The sequence below is a fragment of the Trachurus japonicus genome, chromosome 7, assembly GCF_045865225.1.
Source record: "Trachurus japonicus isolate A0001 chromosome 7, Traja_1.0".
In the NCBI taxonomy this organism is placed as follows: Eukaryota; Metazoa; Chordata; class Actinopteri; order Carangiformes; family Carangidae; genus Trachurus; species Trachurus japonicus.
This window is the reverse complement of record NC_140913.1, coordinates 30,981,278-30,996,350: the sequence shown is the minus strand read 5'-3', so window position 1 is coordinate 30,996,350 and position 15,073 is coordinate 30,981,278. Positions and strand designations below refer to the sequence as shown.

At 43.4% G+C, this 15,073-nt stretch overlaps 1 protein-coding gene across 1 annotated transcript in view; it reads right to left on the bottom strand.

The window, feature by feature from the left end:
* The window catches only part of magixb (MAGI family member, X-linked b), a 67,576-nt gene extending 53,817 nt beyond the window's left edge, over window positions 1–13,759 (bottom strand). The window contains exons 1-2 of the mRNA XM_085783235.1: window positions 13,576–13,759; window positions 1,621–1,910 (exon numbers count right to left, since the gene is read on the bottom strand). Of these exons, the coding sequence (XP_085639361.1) occupies window positions 1,621–1,910; window positions 13,576–13,658 (373 nt within the window). The 5' untranslated portion in view covers window positions 13,659–13,759. The remainder of the gene's footprint in view (window positions 1–1,620; window positions 1,911–13,575) is intronic.
* Between the last annotated feature and the right edge of the window lie 1,314 nt (window positions 13,760–15,073).

The window sequence follows — 15,073 nt, the reverse complement described above, 5'->3', positions numbered from 1 at the left end:
AGACATCCGTTTCCCTGAGCCCCCCTGTTCTAAACATCAAGGCCCCTCGTGTGGGTGACAGGCGACGACGATATCGCCAGTCGCCACACTCTTGTCATGTGTCATCAGCAATTCCGGCCTCGCTCCTCCCTATACCCGCATATTGACCGATCGGCCTGACACATAGTCATACCCAGACTAATTGACGAGTGCAAATCAGCATCAGGACGCTACAGGCTGCTGCAGATAGATCTGGCTTGCGAGAGTCAGAGGAGGGTTATTGAGTAAGATTATTATGGATGACAGCTTGGACGCCAGTGTAACAGATTGTTTGGGTGCAGCCTGATGAAGCAAAGTGCGATGGAGTGCGACATAAACAGCAACAAGTTAAACTGCCTGCGGGATTAAAGGGAGAGAATTAAAGATTGAATGCATTATTACTGGTGACATGTGATACATAAACGCCAGACGAGAGGAGGAGCACCTCGTGCATAACAAGACCTGTTCTCGCCTGTGGGCTGATCATTTACACATCTACCAAATCAAAGTACGGTGGCCCTGAGGGGTCAGGACGCTGCAAACTCTACAACACAACACATTAAGAAAAACGCGCTGCAAAATGTCACAACACAACTTACCCATGAGATGTTTAGTGCATTTTTCTTCATGTGTTGTGTTGTGACTTTTGCAGCGCGTTTTTCTTAAAGGGATACGGCAACATTTTTGTTGCCTCACTCCTGAGTCCATGACAAGCAGATAGACACCATCCTTTCAACTGTGCATGCAGTAACAAGGGAGATAGAGTCGTATCGCCCGTAATTAGCTTAGCTCAAACACTGGAAGTGTATAGGTAGTGTTAGCCTGCCTCCACCTAAAGTCATCAGAGACACTCTTCAGCAACTCTAAATGGAGACCAGTGGGCCGATCTCCGTCTCAGAGCTGACAAAACGGTCAAATGCCGGTAACGGGACGAGATCGGTCAAAACGGAGGGTTCAAGCAAAGACGGTTTATTTTGGTTCAAGCTAGCTACATCGAGGGTAGGTTAGCTTCCTATTTCAAAGTAAAAGCACAAATTCTATCGTCATGGTTTTCTGTATGTGAAGGGCAACGTGTGTTTTATTTTGTAAAAGTAACCGGAAGTGCGTGGGTCACAACGGCTAGCTTGAGTAGCGCCAAACTCGTCTGAACAAAATTGTAAACAGCTGGTATTTAGACAAATTAACGACACACTGCTGATCTAAACGGCTACTTTCTCGCCTAAAAATGTTTGAAATGTCGATAAAGTGATATATTTACGAGTTTAGAGCTAAAATGAAATCAGCTTCTGACTGCTGATTTCGGCTCAGGTAGGAGGCAGGCTAACACTACCCATGCACTTCCAGCGTTTGAGCTAAGCTAATTAGCAGCGCGCCAGCTCTGCCCGTATCTCTCTTGTTACTGCACGCACAGTTGAAAGGATGGTGTCTATCTGCTGGTCATGGACTCGGGAGTGAGGCAAGACACGGAAAAAAATGTTGGCGTATCACTTTAATGTGTCGTGTTGTGACTTTTGCAGCGCGTTTTTCTTAATGTGTTGTGTTGTGGGATTTGAAGCGTGTTTTTCCCTAATGTGTTGTGTTGTGGAGTTTGCTGAATCATACCTGGTGACACAGTTTTGATGCGGATTGGATGTGGGCAGGAGTTGAGGACACCACGGACGTCTCCTAATGTCATCCCTAATACAGGTGTGCCTCCGATTTCTAGAACGATGTCGCCCACTGTGAGTCCGCCCCCGGGGGCCGACGTGACGAAAGGAAACTCTCCGTAATCTGCCCCTCCACCGACGGCGATCCCCAGCTCCCCCGACGAGCCCAGCAAGGGGACGAAGCTGTCCTGCACCTTGGAGCGCCAGTGCAGCTTCTTCACCGCTGTCTTAGACATGGCAAACGAGCTGCAGAGACAAAGAAACGATATCAGAGCAGGGTGAGCAGAAAGTGTGAGACAGTTTTTTCTCTTTTTTAAAGGAGGAAGGGTGGGGGTGTTGTGTTATTTAACCTTTGTCAGCTGTCAACTGTCTGAGGTCTGGGGAGTTGCAGTGTTTCACAGCTGAATGCTTAAAAGTCATGAATAATTCCAGCTTCACAGGTTGAGCAGTTTGATCGTCGGGAACAACCAGGGCCGTTGTATAGGACCCACACAAAAACCAAGTAGTCTAATCTTTGTATGACTCAATTATTCTGCATATGACCCTGACTACACTGTAAAAACTCAAAATCTTTCCAAGAATATTTGTCTTATTTCTTGTCAAAATGTCTCAATTTTAGTCAAAACTAATCTCTTTCCACTTAAAATAAGACTCATCACCTAAAAATTTACTTGTTTTTAGACAGTTTTCACTTGTTTCAAACAAATTTTCAATTGAAATAAGTAGGAAATCTGCCAGTGAAAGCAGGTTTTTTGTGCTTGCAATAAGGAATAAAAACTTGCTCCACTATCAGATTTTTCTACTTATTTCAAGTGAAAATATGCTTGAAAAAAGTAAAAAGTGTCAAAAAAAAAAACAAGCTACTTTTTATGTGATGAGTCTTTTTTTTTTTTTAGTATTTTTAGTATAATTAAATTTGTTTTGACTAGAAATTACCGTACATTTTAACTAGAAATAAGACAAATATTCTTGGTAAGATTTTGAGTTTTTGCAGTGTTAATACTCATATGTAACGCTGCATTAGCATCAAAACAAAGTAAATGAAAAATGATAATACATACGTAGTCTAAGAAAGAAGGGGAAAAGTCAGGGGGCAGAGGCCCACTTCAGTATTCTTTCAGTGGGCCCAGAGTTCCTAGCAACGGAACAACACAACACAACACCTTTGTTTTATGCAAACATACTACGGCACAGCGTATGATGACCGGCCGTTCAACCAACCAAAAGGAACAAGGGAACGTTCCCTCATGTCCGCTGCGCTCGCTTGCTGCTGCAGGCTGACGTTATGTTGTCATGTAAACACAACAAATGGAGGAGTTTGTGCACATTCCACCACATCCTCCGTCACATGGGAAAATCTAGTTTGTGTTCGATAAAGGTACGGGTCAATGAACGCACATGGATTTTTTTGACATGCAATCTGAGAACCTGTAGCTGCAGCAGCTGCACAGCAGAGTCATTTTCTATATCTATAGAGATGCATGACGCTTTCACAGGAAAATAGATTTTTATAGATTTCTCTGGACAGTGACTAATTACCCTGTTTGTTCGGACAATGTATTGCACAGGACAGATTCTGCTATTGTCTGCTCTCTGTGTGTTGTGTGTGGACAAAAAGGTGAGACGCCTCACGGCAAAGCTGGTCTGAAAATAATGTTCTTCTGCACCATGCTTCCTGGTGAGCAGCTGCGTTGTGTATGTATGTGTGTGTCCGTGTGTGTGTGTGTGTGTGTGTGTGTGTGGGCTGAAGATGAAGCTGACACATTTGAGACGTCCGTGATGTGACAGCAGTGATGTCCGGAGAGAGCGGTCAATGTAGCTCTGACATTATCAGAGCAGTTCTGTCACCTTTGCACACGGCAACAGAGACAGACACACAAGACAAAGTAACACAATCACATTAACAAACACAAAGTAGACAGAAAAAGACTCATTATTATTTCATGAATATTTAAACATTTTGGGAAATACATTTGCTAATTTTCTCGAGCTTTCCTGCGAGGAAATAAGCTGGAGCCAGGGGTTCTGTTCTTTAGTTTAGCAAAAGTAATACATATCTACCACCAGAATCCTTTTAAGATAAAATATGAACATGTTGTATGTCATCATTGCAATTTGTCAGGTACATAACCCATTGTTATGACTTGTGAGTTCAAAATAAAGATAAAGATAGTTCAACATTTTGGCAAATTGGCCCATTGCCATAATCGCTATAGTTTTAGCAGTAGGTTCGTTACCGTTAATTGTCGGTGCAAGCTATTTTTTATTTTTTTTAACGGCGGAGCAGAGCCGCGAGCTGCTCAGAGCTACGCTACGGAGGCTCATGGGATTTCTTGGTTTTCCTCATTAAACTCATCAAATACACAATCCAACAACAGGTAAATTCATGCAGAATTGCTGATGCACGTTCAGTCTCTGCATTTGCCTCGAAAACAACTCATAACGTTCTGTTATTATCTCATAGCGTGGTGAATGTGCAGGTCACAACTTGTCCACCAGAGCGTTTTGGAGTTGTTGGATTGTGTATTTGATGAGTTTGATGAGGGAAACCAAGAAATCCCACTAGCCTCCGTAGCGTAGCTCTGAGCAGCTCACGGCTCTGCTCCGCCGTTCTAAAAACAGCTTGCACCGACAATTAAAGGTAATGAACCTACTGCTATGACTATAGGGATTATGGCAATGGGCCAATTTGCCAAAATGTTGAACTATCCCTTTAAACAACTATGAAGCAATAGCACAACTTTGCGACAGTAAAAGGTGCTAGTTTTTTGCAGATTTCATAACCTGTGTACATACTGTAGCCAGGCTAGATGCTTCTCCCTGTTTCCGGCCTTTATGCTAAGCTAAGCTAAGCACACTCACTCCTCCTGGCCTCGGCCTAATCTTCATAGATAACAGTGTCACCCCTTTATGAAAGCTAACAGATGCGTTTCCCAAAATGTCAAACTGTTCCTGGTAACGTCCTGTGTCAACACCTCCTACGCTGATACAGACGAGCTCAAATACTTGGAATGAATGGACAATGCTGATCTCCACTTCCATTGTGGTCAGGAGATTAGCAATTACACATCACAATGCAATCCTCTTAAGTAACTGTGCGACTATGATAACCCTGGGCTGGATGGGGATAACACGTCGCCCGGGGCTTTCCCTCAGCGCGAGGCCAGCCCTTTCGGGAGCACCCTGAATCCTTTGGCCCCGGCAGCCCTAATGAGACCGCTTTAAAGTGTGAGAGAAGGACAGGATGTAAGTAATCCCTTCCACTTGACTGGTCACTCGACTGGCAGATCTGACAGAGATCTTCTCCTTCTTCCTCTATATCCGCTCTCTTGCTGACCAGCCAGCCAAAAGAGGGGTCGAGGGAGGTCCCCGGTGGGTTTTTTTAATGTACAGAAATGGACAAATGAGGAAGAGGACAGCATGGAGTGGATATACTGAAATATAAATTGGGAAATAGGGTTGGAATAAACTGAAATGCTGGTGGATTGTGCTTGTTTTCTCCCATGCTGTTGGATAGAGGCAGAAAGGCACCATGTGGAGCCTGTGGTTGGCATTAGACTCATTGCTTGACCTTGCAGGATTTCAGCTCAGGCAACATAACATGAGTCAGATTTTTTTTGGAAAACCGTCGAGTCGGTTGCCACAACATTGAAGTCCATGACTTGCATTTCATTTCAGCCCTGATTTAAAAACGAAAAAACAACCCACCAGCTGTCAAGTGTAGCTCTACCGCATTCGAGTAAATGCGATCAAATAAGTGACATTTACACCTCCGCGTTTCAACCTGAAATTATGCTAATCGCTTCAACCTTGCCAAAGCAGTGTTGCCCCCAGCTCATCTCGCTCTACCCCACTGTGAAACCTTCTGCAGCCACATTGTCGACCTGCTTCCCCCAAACCCGACCAGCCATCCATCCACCCACACAGTAAACACAGTAATACAACATGCATTAAGTGTGTCGTGAGAAGAGAATAAAAAACAAAAGTACTTTTCCCCCATTTAATCATACACAACATATTCCCTTTGTGCATCAATCTGCAATCATAATTCTATAAGCCCCTAGACTCTTCATGCTTTATCTGAAGATTTCTCTGAACTTCTGAGAAGTAATGATTAAAACGCTAAAAATAAAACGACTGATAGATCTGAGGGTATTATCCTACACAGTTGCATTGTGCGCAGCGCAGGCCTACACTACATTATCATACTCGTGGAGGGCGGCAGAGTGTTTTTGTTGGAGCCGTAGCTGTTGTCTTGACCTCGTGTGTCTGATGGGGGTTTAATGAGCCACAGCCTGTCAGGTCCGCTGAAGCCCGGACTCGTCCCGCTGCAGACGCACACACCCTGACACCGCTTTGGTCTCGCTCTGCTGTTGGTGTTGATGCTACAAACCGGCCCTGCACTCTCCATTTACTGTGTCCACTACAAACACAGGGCTGGGCTGCCTTGCCATTAAGGCACGAGGGGGGGAATTATATAATGTGTAATTCAGTGGATTATATGAGGCAACCAGTCATATACAATGAATTTAGTGTTTAAGCTGCCACAGAGTACTTTTTTTTTTTACTTTAAAATGACGATATGTAACAGTGAGGTGTGCTAACATGCTAACAATGATGATGTGTGTGCAGGACCAGGTATGTTCAGTGTATTCATTTGGTGTGTTTGCATCATCTCATTTCATCAATGAAAACAGAAGATGAGACTGATGGGATTTTTTTTCACTCATCATGGCTTAAGAAAATCCAGAGGATGATGAAAGATATGTGAATTCATATGGCGACCATGAACGAGCAGCCTGGACGGACATGTACATGGGTAGAAACACTATATCACTCCTGACTAACTGTTGTGCAGAGAGAGGAGGACACAATATACAGATTCAAGGATATCTTACCCTATAAAAAGACTGCTCTATTGAGATTTCTGACCTTAAGGTCAGGAAAGAGCTGACCGATACAGATCCAGTTTCACTGACTTCCTCTCCACCAGCGACCTGCTCAGGATCTCTACGACTTGCAGCCCTGGCCCTCCAGTGTAATTTCAAACCACAGCAATCTGTCAATGGCAAAACACACATCCTCTGGACTTGGGAGTCTATTCTTAGAGGTAATTTTTTCATTCCCTCGTCGAATCTGTTTATTCAGAAAGCATAAAGCATATGCTCGAGGCCATTATGAGTCGGTGTACAGTATAAACAGCTGCGCCCCTCAGTGCGTTCTCTTTGAAATATGGCTTTTTGCCCAAATTGCATGAGTGCTCACACTTCTGTTATCCAGTGAAAATCCATTATTATTAGTTAATTAACCACAATGATTCGTTTTCTTCCTCCCAAAGAGACTCAAACTTCAATTTAAGCATTATCTTAACAAACCTACATCCCAGCTTATTAATACCTTACGGTGTAGCAAAGAGTTCAGGTCCTGTGCAATTAAATTCTTCCCAGTGATTAGTATAAAAAGGGCTGGGGCCATTTTACTGCTGGCAGCTCCGAGTCATGAGCGAAATGTCTTTATTACAGGACAAATTAAGTAAGCAGTTATTTCAGGTTGGCTCTTCAGGGTATTAATTTATTAAAGTTACACAGATGAGCTTTGCCACAAAGCTTAATAATTCAAAGTCAGCTTGAAGCAAACGAATCAAGGACAAGAGGGGACGGTACTTGACATTGGACTGGAGAGAGTCCTGAAAGACCTTCAGGAGAAAGGGTGTAAGCCAAACACATCAATTAAGACAAGTGAATAATTGAATTGCCGTGTAAAAAGCAGCTCTGGCAAGGCTGCGAAAACAGCAACAGCTTGTCTCGACAGATTTATGCAGCAGGTTGAGGTCCTCCGTGCACTCACACTCACACTCACACACTTCCACTTTAAACGCCACTTAAAAGAAATGACACTGACCAAAACAACTGTTAGCCATGACTTTAAACTTCATCTTGGCAGTGTCAACGCCTACTTTAAAGGTATCATCTTGCGGTGCCGTTGCATATCGGAACGTATTCTTGATGTTGCATTCACGTGAAATCGGGCAGACGTCAGACAGACAACAGACGCTGCATGTAACAGGATAAACAAGCGTCTATGTAAACAAGTGGTCCGCCAGCACGAGGCAAAACAATACAGGCGTGACAATATGTTGTCATGGTGATGTCGTATTGTTTACCTGACCCACGTTTTACCGTCTTTCTCTCGTGGAGTAAAATGACATCCGGTTGGTTTGCCGACGGCCATCTGCCTGACTGCACCTGAATGCAACACCAGTGCCTCCGTCCTTCCTCACACTACACAGTGGTGACAGTTTTAACAGGCGCTACCTGGAAAACGTTCTCCCCGAGCCGACAGCTCCGCTGAGTTTCCGTGGTTACCTACGGTCACGCTGCCACTCAACGTAAGAAATGGCGATGCAACATGGCCGCCTCGGTTCGGTGCGTCGCCCACTTATGTATTTGTAACGACTTGTAACAACTCATTCTAAGGTACGAGAAAGCTTTCATTTGTAGCTTTCATTTGTAGGCCTATGTGTTGACTTCAGTGAAATATGTATTTAAAGCAATTTTTGATTTTTGCTAATAAAAAGCCAAATAAGTTACACACTGAGGCTTTAACTTTCCTCCTGTATCAATAACGTGAGTGAGCCAGTGAGGCTCTGTGGTGACGGTGAAGGAAAGCAGTGACTGTCAGCTCTCGTGATTCTCCCCCATGTTCCTGATGTCTATCTAGATGCCGGGCCTCATCCTCAGCAAAGCTCATCTCAGCTGGTAGATCGCTCCCTGACATAATCGGCTTTGACCACGGCAGAGTTTGTTAAACTTCTACAAAGACGAGGAAACTTTTAACACAATCAGCTTTTTTTTCTTTTTACCTTCAGATGTCGCTCTAATCTACCTCCGATGATCTGATTGCCAGGCTGTGAGTTTTCACGTCACTGAGCAGCTTTCCTGCACTTCGCTCTCACAAAAACCTCCTGTTGGGTTGAGGCCTTGTTGGTGGAGCCATTCTCACATGCTCTGTCGTTGTTACATATTCTGTTTCTGCTCTAATTGAGCCCCACGATAATGAAATTAGCCCGTTCAATTAGCTCAGCTGGAATGCTCTATGAATTTATGTAAGTTTATTTGGTATTTTTACGCACGTGCTGTTGCTGCAGTGATTTGGTTCTTCAACCAAGAAATCATCACTTCACAGTGGCCAACAGCTGGAGGCACTTGATATAATATACAGTATATATATGTAATATAATATTTATAATTATTAGAATTTCTCCAGGCAAAGTTTTGTTTTGTTCAGTCAAGACTCCAAAACTCAAACACACGTGACAAATCCTGATGTTTGAGCAGCTGCAGCTGTTTTACCTGAAAAGGTCTGAATGATTAATTGATTAGCAAAGCAGATACTCATTATTTTCCTCGCTAATTGACAAATCGAGTGAGGTTTTGGTCGAAGGGTCAGACGAAACAAGCAATGGGACTATGTCATCTTCATTTAGAGAAACTAATAGTGACCAGATTTTCCATTTGTTTTCTTTTGTTTTTGCAAAATCACTTAATTTAAAAAATCTAATTGCTAATTAAAATAATCCATCATAGCAGCTCTAAATAGGACATATTTATTGAGACTTTCAAAAATTAGCGTTGACTAACTGAGGCTGCAGCTAACAATTAGTTTTCATTATCAATTGATCTGATGATTGGTTTGGTTCATGGGAAAAATGCACAAAACCATTTCCTAAAGTTGAAGATGACGTTTTCATTTGTCTTGTTTGGGCAGCGCAGCGTTGTAAAGCCCTCAATCACACCTGCAATTCAATACACTTTCTGTAAATCAACTAATTGATTAATTGGCCAATAGTTTCCGCCCCACATTATGCAACATTGATTTCTAATGTAGCAGCAATGCAGTTTAAATCAAAACTAAATTTCCACCAATGATGTGACAACATACGTACATAATAATAATAACATGGAACGTAACAGGAAATTAAAGTTTCCGCCGGTTGAAGCCATCCCACACGCTGCGCTCATCTCCTCCACTCTAACCTGTAGCGCATTGGAGCACATTGCTCCTAATCTTACAGCATCCTCCCATGGGTGGTGTTGGAGGTCAGCCAACTGAGGCATCTTAAATAACCAGTGACCTTAAATTCAACTGAACCAATATTCTGGTGGAGTGGCACTGGCAGGCAGACGGAAAACGCACCGGGAGCCTCCTCTTCTCCCGGCTCCGACTGCATCAGCTCCGGCTCCATCGTCTTATCTGATGTGTGTGTCTGTATCAGTATATGTGTGTGTGTGTGTGTGTGTGTGTGTGTGTGTGTGTGTGCCCTGACCTCTCCCTCCGAACTGTTACACCAAACTGTGCGAGCAACATGGGGGTGTACTAAAGCTCCCTGATGCTCACTCACTTTTGAATCTAGGGCACGGGAGTGCTCAACACAAAACAGACAACAGTGGCAGATTTAAAAATAAAAGATTAAATGCTTGTGCAGTTGCAAAAACACAAAATATCTCTCTCCGTCACACACACACACACACACACACACACACACACACACACACACTTGGCCCAGACACATTACTCTCACTTACACACTCAATACATGAACAAGCTGATAAGAATACAAGTAGTGGGATTCAGCACATTCACTATTCTTCTCCTGACCTGCACTCCATCCATAAATCCAAAATCTATTCCATTGTGTGATTTTATTAAAGCTGCTCTTGTGTTGCCTGCGTCCAAAGGGACTTAGTGTAAGATTACAACATTGTTGAGCACTGGAATGACACCCACAAACACACACACAGACAGACAGGATAACACCGGCTCTGTGATGTTCCCTTCGGTGAAACTGTATCTTTAACGTCACAGGATCAAGGTCAAGGCGGGGGGGCCGGGGGGGCCGGGGGAGCCGGGCACATTAATGTTGTGTACACTCCTGCTCCTCTGAGGAACACCACCACACTGTGACAACAGGTCGTCTCTTCACCCGGACGCATCACGGCCCTCGCTGCGATTAGAGATGAGCTCTCATCAGGAGGGGAGAGCAGTTTAATTAAACAGAGCAGATCAGCTCCTCGGCGTTGGCAGTGTTGGTGATCGGTTAGAGAGAAGAAAGACGGAGGGAAGAAATTAGGCAAATTAAGAGCGGATGATACAGAAAACAGCTGCTGTAAAAGCGGTGGGGGGTGGAGGAGGAGGTGGGGGTTTGGTGAGGTTGAATAGAAACAGTAGAATCAACAGTGAATCGACAGGGAGCTCTGTAACTAGGGATGTCACAATTACTTGTTTTCACAATTAATCGCGGTATTAAACGGCACAATGAATTGATCGTAAAGATTTCCCAAAAAAAAGATTAAGTCTGAACTGTATCGGCAGATGTGGCACCAAAGTAAAGGTAAATGCACAGATATTGGTCCATTTACCTAACGTAACATTGAATTGGTAGGAGTTTAAATGCTAGAGTGTCATTTGTAATTAAAAAAAAAGATTAAAATAAACGTAAACATTTGGTATAGATGACAATTAATGACTTGAATATTTCAAACACTTCCCCCGGGGGATTAATAATTGGTCATAGATAGTACCTAAAATATTTTGTGTAAATAACTAGTAATGTAATTATATACATTAATAGTGTAATTAATGCAAAAATAATTGTGATAATCGTAATACCGTGATTATATTCTTACCAAGAAAATCTATAATCGTGACATCCCTACCTGTAACCTTACGAAAGAGTGGCTGAAGTCATAATAACAACATGAATTATTCAGGAGGAGAGGGCGGGGCTGCTCAGTTCACTATAATGAGCATTTTTGTGAGGTCGCAGTTTGGTAACCTAAGCAGGCCTCCAAGTGTGTGTGTGTGTGTGTGTGTGTGAGAGAGAGAGAGAGAGAGAGAGAGAGAGAGCGTAAGAGAGATACTGCTGATTCAGTAGGGATGGGTGAAGGTGACCCTCGCCTTGCCTGTCTCACCACCTGATATTGATCCCAGTTGTCCAACTCCAGATCTGACTCAAGGATACACGGATTCATTGCCTTCTTGACATTTCAAATATGGCACTGTGTGTAAATCGTAAATCCACACACTAGCATTGATTAGTTATTGATTCGCCACCTTAAGTCAGAGTCTAACCACTTAACAGGGGGCTTATCTGATCCAAACTGAATCTCAGCGTATGTGCATACAGTACCAGGTGAGCGATAGGCGCCTCAACCCAGCATGGGAGTGTTATTATTGTTGTTGTTGTTGTTGGAAATTCATATCAGACTCCACATGAACTGTTGGAGAACTAAGAATAGAGCCGGCTACAACTGCAGAATCCAAATGCAGTGGCTGGGAGCAAAGGTTTGGACCACAGATGGGAGAATGTGCCTGTGTTAGCCCTGTTGCCCTGTCAAGGGTAAACTGCCTCACACATGCACACTCACAGTGTAACACAGCCCACACACACACACACACACATGCACACTTTTGTTTTCATCGCACCTTAAAACAGCAGCATGAATATGCATGATGCCGAAGGACACAGGAGGTACATAATTAGACAATCAACAACTCCCAGACGAGTCGACGACGACGTGCATTATTACTACGACGGACAGAAGGAGAGAGAGAAGGAGAGAGAAACGCTCCTGCACTTCTTTCCATCCTCTGCTCTTGTGAGAGCGCGGAGTCGTGTTAGTTTGTATAGACATGCATTTCCACTTATACTGGCTGCAGTTTCATTTTGAGCTGAGAGTTGGAATCAAAGCAGGACACATGCGGAATAAAAAGCTGAAGGCCGTTCTTAGTTATAGTGCAAAACAGGTGCGGGGGGCTCCGGGGTGAGACTGGAGGAAAAACAAACAGGACCAGAGCAGAATGAGAGCATGAGGCGACAGTCGTACCATCACCATCACCACCACATGTCTCCTCTTCTCTTCCAGCAAATCAATGATTCATAGTAACAACAGCATAACCTTGACTGCTCTGCACAGCCCAGACCAGTGCACGCTGTTAAGTCAGGGTCACACATCCATCACTTCTGTACAAGCTCCCTGTATCAAGCACAAGCAGGGACACACCCTAAACAAACACATACTCAGCTGCGAAGCACTCCTGCACAGTCAGTATATACTACACACACACACATTCATGCACGCACACACCTGGGCTGTCAGTTACAGTACACGTTATGCAAGTCTGTTGTTTCTCATGGTTAAATGGGCACAGGTGCTGTGGACATGGGCTCCTGATTACATTTTCATTAAGACAATTTATAGAGCAGGAGATTGGAAAAGTGGAAAGGAAACAGCATTGTGCATTTACAACAAACTTTTCACGTCTAATCATAAGTGGTTCCCAATCTAATCATGAGTTTATATTAGTGGTTCCCAACCTTGTGATCGTGGCCGTCAATCATGCGTCAGCTCAGGCATTTTTCTATGCTGCATTTTATTTGAACTTGATTTATATTTGAGAAAGTTAAAGTATAGAATAAAGCTGTTTAAGATTGTGTGTGGTATTTTTAATCATAATTTTAAAAAGAATAATAATTAGTTTTGTAATTTTTTGTTTTGTTTTTATCAATCATTAGACATTTCAGGCGACCCCATTTGAATTCCAGGCGACCCCAAGTGGGGTCCCGACCCCAAGGTTGAAAAACACTGGTTTATATACATACACATGCATGGACATAGCACACACTTGCTGTTGCAGGAGGTAAACTTCCCACTCCTATCCCAAATATCTGCCACCATCATCACAAACCCTCATTATTCACTCTCTCTTACACCGGCTGGCTGACTAGTTTACATGCACACACACTCCCTCCCTCTCTCTCTCTCACACAAACACACACACACCACACTCTTGGGTTACACACACACAACACGTTCTCAGATTTCACATATTTAGGGAAAAATATACAGACCTGCCCTGGCGCTGACACACACACATTCTTTTCAAGCAGTTCAGCCTTTCAAAGAGGATCCGTTTGAACGCGTCTATATACATTGACCCGACTGAGGTTGAATAATAAACCTGCACTTAGAATAAATAATACGACTAGTTTGGGTATTTTTTTTTAGATAGTAATAAAAAAAAAAAAAGCAACAGCCGCCTGATGTGTGATTTAAATATAAAAAAAATAAAAAAGCAGCGTGGGGATTCAGGGATGGAGAGAGATGATGATGTGGCTGCACCGTAGCCTATCCCAAAGAAAGTCAGAGACGATGCGCACGGCTGACGGGATATTTGGACTCTAGTGATGCTCTGAGAGCCGTGGCGATCTTGTAGAGGGGGGAGATAGAGATAGAGAGAGGGAGAGAGAGAGAGGAACACACACACTCACACTCACAGACACACACACACACACACACACACCATCAGGCAAATCTGACAGCGGCCGCTTATAAATTTAGCAGCTGCTGCACTGCTATAGGCGATGCAACGTGGAGGACGAGAGAAAGAGAGAGAGAGAAAGAAAAAAAAAAACGTCATGGTCCAAAAGGTGCACGTGTTAACTTGTGCACGCACACACTCAAGTCTCTTTTGCATATTGAACAATATTATAAGTCCTGCACTTTTTGGTTTGAATTTCTTCTTACCGTCATTTCTTTTTGTTTTGTTTCGCTTTTCTCCTCCGCGTTAAATCCTCCAGTCCCCAATAGTCTTCGTTTGGTCACATCATCATCAGGTTCATTCACTCACGGATGCAAAAAAAAAAAAAATGTGGTTGTTGTGTTGTTATCTACACCAAAAGACAGGCATACAGACAGACAAACGTAGCTGACATCAATCTGACCGGGGCTGAGGTGTCATTGAACCGCAGGCGCGACGCTTTCACCGGACACCGATCGAGCGTCAATTGCAGACGATTATAGATGAGATAGGAGGCTGAGGTAAAGTAAGTGCTGTTGCTGCTCCTGAAGGCACTTTTCAAGTCACACAGGCCGATAAAAAGGCAAACGTGAAGGTTTTTTTTTTACCTTGGGAAGTTAAGCACAATAGGGGAGGGCATAAAAAGAGTTAAAAGTACCGCCCCTTATCTCTGCTACCTGCATCAGCAGCATCACTTTTCGCTTACGAGTTACAACCTGGATTTAAAGGCGTGAGAACCAGATATCTGAACGTGATTTTTTTTTCTCCCACCCCCCCACCTTCCCTCTCTGCCTAATTTGCAATATTTAGACCATCCAGATGTGACAAGGACACAGCAACAGATCTGGAGGTTATAAAGCTGCGAGTCTGGCTCAAATAAAACTTTAATGAGCCCTACAGGGAAAAAGAGCCGTAGACTATATTGCAAGAACCACAGCTCATATATTTTGGGGCAAACCCCACAGTCCTGTCAACCTGACCACAGAAATATTCCCATGTCAAACAAAGAATAAGAAAAATGTTTAGTTTCTTTCTTTCTTTCTTTCTTT